Genomic DNA, 6,808 nt, shown 5'->3' with positions numbered 1-6,808 from the left:
TATATTAATTTTGTGTAAGATATGCCGCAAAAATGTTTAGTTTTTATTTAGATCTCTTCAAAGAAATATTTTTTGTCTATATTTTTGATTAAAATAAAAAATGTAACAATAATAAAAGAAATTCAAATTTTTTGTAAACAAAAATAATTATTTTGTTTGTTATTTATTGATACAAAAAATCAATATTACAATAATAATTTTAGTCTATAAATATATTTTTACAAAATTATAAGTATTAAATGGGCTGGTAAAAATCAGTGAACTTGAAATTTGAAAAAAACTGTTCAGAGGCAGCCATTTGTTATTTTATTTTAAAATAAAAGTAAAATTCACAAAAATTTCTGAAATAATAAAATTTTTTTTTAAATGCTCAGCAGAAAAAATACAACAATATTTAATTAATGTGTCAACACGGGCAATGCCGGCTCAAAAGTAAACTTAAAACGTTTTTAATCTTATTCAATTAAATGTGTTAAGCAAGCTATGAATAAACATAAATATTTCTGAAATCTTTTTATGAACAAATTGTGCTTTATTTATGTAAATTTCAACAAATGCTTAAATTAAAAGGAAAATGTTGCTGATGCGACTGAGAAAACAATACAAAAAGTGTTGAATGCGACAGACAAATGCATATTGTAAAATACATATATTTTAGAGTTGGCCTTAAAGCACAAACATTTGATATTCAAATGATGATGATGATGATGATGATGATGATGATGATGCTGCTACGCCAGATGTTGCCAAGGCAAGAGTCGTGTGGCATGTGGCATGTGGCAGGCAGGCACTTAATACATAATACGAGTACAGTTTATAATTGCAGGCGTATTTATAAACTTTTGACCGAGCTTTAAACAAGACACAAAGTTCAAATTGGCCAGATCAAAGCGAGCACATAAAATATACATATACTTTATATGTACATAAATATATAAGATGAATTTGTATATATAGACACATGTGCTTTGAAGTTGATTCGAAATTCGAAATTCATTTTAACTTTGAGTTGGCATTCGCAGGAATCACGTCTTTTATTTCACAGCACAAATGATACTTTGTTGTCGTTGTTATAATGGTTGTTGGTTGTTGTTTTGTTTTGTGTAAAAAAAAAAATAAAAAAAAAGAGAAACATTTCATTAGTATTAGCATCATAGAATTTGTTATTGTTGCCAGACTGCCACACAGACAGACTGACTGACTGACAAATGGACAGTTTTATTTGCGACTGTCTGGCTTAATGGTCTTGGCCAACTTACGCCATCAACTTTTGGCCTGCAGCGTGATCTTTGCAGGAAGCGCATTATGGCAGGCGGCATATGTTCCTTGTACATCGCATATTGGCGCAAAACAAACCGGCAAGAGCTAAAGTGCACACATTGGCCAACATTCTTGTCCGGCGTCTGGCAGCTGGGCTCTAAAACCGAGACAGAGACAGACACAGAGACAGAGACAGAGACAAAGTATTTTCAAATATATATATAAATGATACATAGACTCGTACACTCGTCTGTAGGATATCTGTAGCATATACACTCTGAGAAAAATGTGTAAAGTGTGTGTAGATAATTTAGATGGTTTTTATATAAAACATCAAATTTCAACATTATTAAATTTCATAAAAAATTACCTAATTTTAATGCTTCAAAGTCATCAAATAATATTAAATTTAATGAATATTATTTTAGCTAATTTATTTTTGTTAAATATAGTTTAATATTAAATTTAAAGGCCCTAATTAAATTAAGTAAACTTCAATATCTGAGAAAAATGTGTCAAGTGTGTGTAGATAATTTAGATGAATTTTATATAAAACATCAAATTTAAACATTATTTAATTTTATAAAATATTATTATATTTCATTTTAATACTTCAAAGTCATCTAATAATATTAAATTTAAAGAATATTATTTTAGTTTATTTATTTTAGTCAAATATAGTTTAATATTAAATGTAAAGGCCCTAAATAAAATAAGTAAACTTCAAAATCTGAGAAAAATGTGTTAATTGTGTGTAGATAATTAAGATGGTTTTTTTTTTATATAAAACATCAAATTTCAACATTATTAAATTTTATAAGAAAATAATTTAATTTTAATGCATTTCAAAGTCATCAAATAATATAAAATTTTAAGAATTTTATTTTAGTTTATTTATTTTAGTCAAATATAGTTTAATATTAAATTTAAAGGCCCTAAATAAAATAAGTAAACTTCAATATCTGAGAAAAATGTGTCAAGTGTGTGTAGATAATTTAGATGGATTTTATATAAAACATTAAATTTCAACATTATTTAATTTTATAAAAAAAAGCTATTTAATTTTAATACTCAAAGTCATCAAAAAATATTAAATTTAAAGAATTTTATTTTAGTTTATTTATTTTAGTCAAATATAGTTAATATTAAATTTAAAGGCCCTAATTATAATAAGTAAACTCAATATCTGAGAAAATGTAAAGTGTGTAGATAATTTAGATGAATTTATATAAAACATCAAATTTAAACATTATTTAATTTTATAAAATATTATTATATTTCATTTTAATACTCAAAGTCATCTAATAATATTAAATTTAAAGAATATTATTTTAGTTTATTTATTTTAGTCAAATATAGTTTAATATTAAAAAAGGCCCTAAATAAAATAAGTAAACTTCAAAATCTGAGAAAAATGTGTTAATTGTGTGTAGATAATTAAGATGGTTTTTTTTTTATATAAAACATCAAATTTCAACATTATTTAATTTTATAAAAAAAAAGCTATTTAATTTTAATACTTCAAAGTCATCAAATAATATTAAATTTAAAGAATTTTATTTTAGTTTATTTATTTTAGTCAAATATAGTTTAATATTAAATTTAAAGGCCCTAAATAAAATAAGTAAACTTCAAAATCTGAGAAAAATGTGTTAATTGTGTGTAGATAATTAAGATGGTTTTTTTTTTATATAAAACATCAAATTTCAACATTATTAAATTTTATAAGAAAATAATTTAATTTTAATGCATTTCAAAGTCATCAAATAATATAAAATTTTAAGAATTTTATTTTTAGTTTATTTATTTTAGTCAAATATAGTTTAATATTAAATTTAAAGGCCCTAAATAAAATAAGTAAACTTCAATATCTGAGAAAAATGTGTCAAGTGTGTGTAGATAATTTAGATGGATTTTATATAAAACATTAAATTTCAACATTATTTAATTTTATAAAAAAAAAGCTATTTAATTTTAATACTTCAAAGTCATCAAATAATATTAAATTTAAAGAATTTTATTTTAGTTTATTTATTTTAGTCAAATATAGTTTAATATTAAATTTAAAGGCCCTAATTATAATAAGTAAACTTCAATATCTGAGAAAAATGTGTAAAGTGTGTGTAGATAATTTAGATGAATTTTATATAAAACATCAAATTTAAACATTATTTAATTTTATAAAATATTATTATATTTCATTTTAATACTTCAAAGTCATCTAATAATATTAAATTTAAAGAATATTATTTTAGTTTATTTATTTTAGTCAAATATAGTTTAATATTAAATGTAAAGGCCCTAAATAAAATAAGTAAACTTCAATATCTGAGAAAAATGTGTCAAGTGTGTGTAGATAATTTAGATGGATTTTATATAAAACATTAAATTTCAACATTATTTAATTTTATAAAAAAAAAGCTATTTAATTTTAATACTTCAAAGTCATCAAATAATATTAAATTTAAAGAATTTTATTTTAGTTTATTTATTTTAGTCAAATATAGTTTAATATTAAATTTAAAGGCCCTAATTATAATAAGTAAACTTCAATATCTGAGAAAAATGTGTAAAGTGTGTGTAGATAGTTTTGATGGTTTTTATATAAAACATAAAATTTCAACATTATTAAATTTTATAAGAAAATAATTTAATTTTAATACATTTCAAAGTCATCATATATTACTTGAATATTAAATTTAAAGAAAATTATTTTAGTTTTCAAATATTTCAAAGTCAGTTTAATATTAAATTTAAAGGCCCTAATTAAAATAAGTAAACTTCAATTTTAAGTATTAAATGTTCAAAAAATAAGTACAACTATAAAGCCTTAATTATAGAATCAGGGACTGAAAAAGTAGTTTTTAATAAAGATAACAACTAAAAAAATCAGCTATAAGATCGATTTCAATTTTGGTTTCAAATATACCAATTTTTTTTGTATTTTCAAAAATAAAAGTCTTTTGGGACTTTTAAATTTATTAAATAAAACAAAAGTCCTCAAAGAGTTTTATTTTATTACTCAGAAATAATAGTCTTTAAAGTCTTTTATCCAAATATTTGATTGAAATACATATTTTCGTAAAATATAATAATCAAAATATTCTGTACAGACAAATATTTTAACTAGCAAATTTGGTATCAAATCAAAGTATTTAAAATATTAGTTTAAATACGCTTTCTTTTAGAGTGTACTTAGGTTTTGCTAAGCATTTTTCACAGGGTGCATATACAATGTATATATACATGTAGGATATCTGTAGCATATATATATGGCTGGCTTACGTGTGTGGCAGAAAGTTGGCAACAAGATGACGAGGCAGTACAACAAAATCAATCGAAATGTGTGCCGCATTTTGAATTTGAAATTCACAGTTGCCGCCAGCAATTTTGATGATGTATTAAAGTCGCGTTAAAGTCTTAGACGCTTTCAAACTCGTAACTTAACTGGGAGTGAGGAGCTAAAACTAAAACTGTAACTGAATCCAAAGCTGAAGTAACTGAAACTGAAGCTGAAGCTAAAACTGAAACTGGGCAGCAGATTGTTGCTCAAGTAAACAGCTTGAGCAAGTTTTGATAAGCGCAAGAAATAAAAGCGAACGGAGGCTTCGCTTATCAGCGGCGTGCAAAACAAGAGGCCGAAAAAATAATGTATGTATGTACATAATATGTAAACAAAGGCGAACACATAAACAAGTCAGAAAGGCTGCAGATGAGTGCACGCGACAGTTTGATACCCTGTAAAAGTCTTAAAAAAATTGCGATTTTAAGCAAATTGTATTTTTTTTATAATTCTTTTTGAAAAAAAAGAAAGCTCAAGTTATATATTTTTTTCTCCTTCTATTTTACTTTTTGATGATTTTATGATACCCTGTAAGAGTCTTAAAAAATTGTGACTTTAAGCAGATTGTATTTTTTTTTATAATTCTTTTGGAAAAAATAAAGATTAATTAATAGGGAAGGAAAAATCAATAAGATTCATTACTTCATTTCGTTTCACAATTTTTTTTGCGAATTTCCATGAAATTTATAGAATCAATGCAGTTCAATAACTGAAAACATCTCTGGAATTTTCAGAGTAAGTTTTTCAAAATAAAATATTAATAGTAGTTGGAATTTCATGACATATATAGAATCAATGCAGTTAAATAACTGAAAACATCTCTGGAATTTTCAGAGTAAGTTTTTAAAAATATTAAAATATTAATAGTAATTTTTTCAAATTTGATGACCGAAAGTTTGGAAACCAAAATTTGAAAAAAGAGTAGTGAAATTTATTTTAATTTATTTATTTATTTGATCAACCGATCAAGAATTTATTCTTTTATATACTTTTGGTACAGGGTATTTTAGCAACTACGAGTCGAATGTAGATGTGGCATCCAATCCATAAGCACATGTTAAAGGCGGCTCATACCAGTATGAACTTATGCTTTCCTTCCCCCCCTCCCTTTCCACTCCCACCACTTGCCCCTTCATGCCTCCTCGGGAGGCTTCTTCTGTTGGGCGTTGCCGGCAAAAGGCAAATGGAAATTTATTATACATATATGTAGATATATTGCCAAGTTGAAAATGTATTCAAAGCGTGTAGAAAGCAGCAGCTGTGAAATCGACCTGGTCGGGGAATCATCTGATGAAATTAGCCAACTTATTGCCCTGGAACCAGAGAAGTTGGAACCACGATGAGCCGATCTTTAAGGGCTGATTGCTTTATTTGAAAACACCTGAAATAGAGTGCGGTCTGTTTATAATAATAAATGGTTCGACTACTAATTGGAATTTCAATTCTATTTATATACGAACTTATGAAAATAAGACAAAATCAGGCTCAAATTCAATTTCAGCCAACACACGCATGTATTGTGTGTGTGTGTGTGTGTGTGTGTGTAGTTTCATTGGCAAAATTTTAATAAAAATGTAAATTTGCTTTTAGTGGCCTAAGGGGTTTCAGCCACATGCGAAACCAATAAAAAGATATTGCTCGTTATGAACTTGACGGCAATTTTCAAAACCTGTGCACTCAAAAAAAAAAAAAGAGAATTAAACAGAAAAAGGCGTACACAATAGCACTCAAAAAAAAACTTAGATATTTTTGCCATAACATTACGTTTAATATTCGCCAAGTTTAAAGTTCCTGAGTGTCATATCAATTTTTCAGACTCAATAGTTCAACTGGGAAGCATCCAATGACCCCCAAGCTGGGCAATTGCTATCGCAAAACTGATATCCATAAGTGGATACACGAATGTATATATAATGTGCATCTGTATATGTGTGAATATGAGCTGCTGAGAAAAGTTTTGCCACTGCTGGAAAGCAATTCACATAAGTTTGTTTTATTTATTTATCCAAATATTCGCTTTGGCATATTTCTTGGCTCACTTGTGAGTTTAAGGATTGATAAGCTAACAGCAAAATATTAAGAAATTATATGCTTTGATAAACATTTTAGATAAAGCATAAACTGGCAATTGACTAAGTGCTCGTAAAAGCAAATTCATCTAATCTTTCATTCAGCTTAAAAAGTAGTTTGATAAAATAATATATA

General features: G+C 25.7%; 1 protein-coding gene across 1 annotated transcript; it reads right to left on the bottom strand.

Moving 5' to 3' along the window:
- Window positions 1-510: 510 nt before the first annotated feature.
- On the bottom strand, window positions 511-4,668 carry LOC117791599. Its single transcript, XM_034631389.1, has 3 exons — window positions 4,546-4,668; window positions 1,260-1,417; window positions 511-1,056 (listed from the first exon to the last, which is right to left on the bottom strand). The coding sequence occupies exons 1-3, from the start codon at window positions 4,613-4,615 to the stop codon at window positions 994-996; spliced, it is 291 nt and encodes a 96-aa protein (XP_034487280.1). The 5' UTR covers window positions 4,616-4,668; the 3' UTR covers window positions 511-993.
- Between the last annotated feature and the right edge of the window lie 2,140 nt (window positions 4,669-6,808).

This window comes from Drosophila innubila (assembly GCF_004354385.1).
Source record: "Drosophila innubila isolate TH190305 chromosome 3R unlocalized genomic scaffold, UK_Dinn_1.0 2_E_3R, whole genome shotgun sequence".
Taxonomy (NCBI): Eukaryota; Metazoa; Arthropoda; class Insecta; order Diptera; family Drosophilidae; genus Drosophila; species Drosophila innubila.
This window is presented reverse-complemented; position numbering and strand designations above follow the sequence as displayed.

Excerpts from the sequence above, each read along its gene's own strand:
- LOC117791599 (XM_034631389.1), bottom strand. The coding sequence starts at position 4,615 with ATGCGGCACACATTTCGATTGATTTTGTTGTACTGCCTCGTCATCTTG. Across the intron at positions 1,418-4,545 it reads GCCAACTTTCTGCCACACAC|AGCCCAGCTGCCAGACGCCG; the intron begins GTAAGCCAGCCA and ends TCTCGGTTTTAG. Across the intron at positions 1,057-1,259 it reads GCAGGCCAAAAGTTGATGGC|TATCATTTGTGCTGTGAAAT; the intron begins GTAAGTTGGCCA and ends ACGACAACAAAG.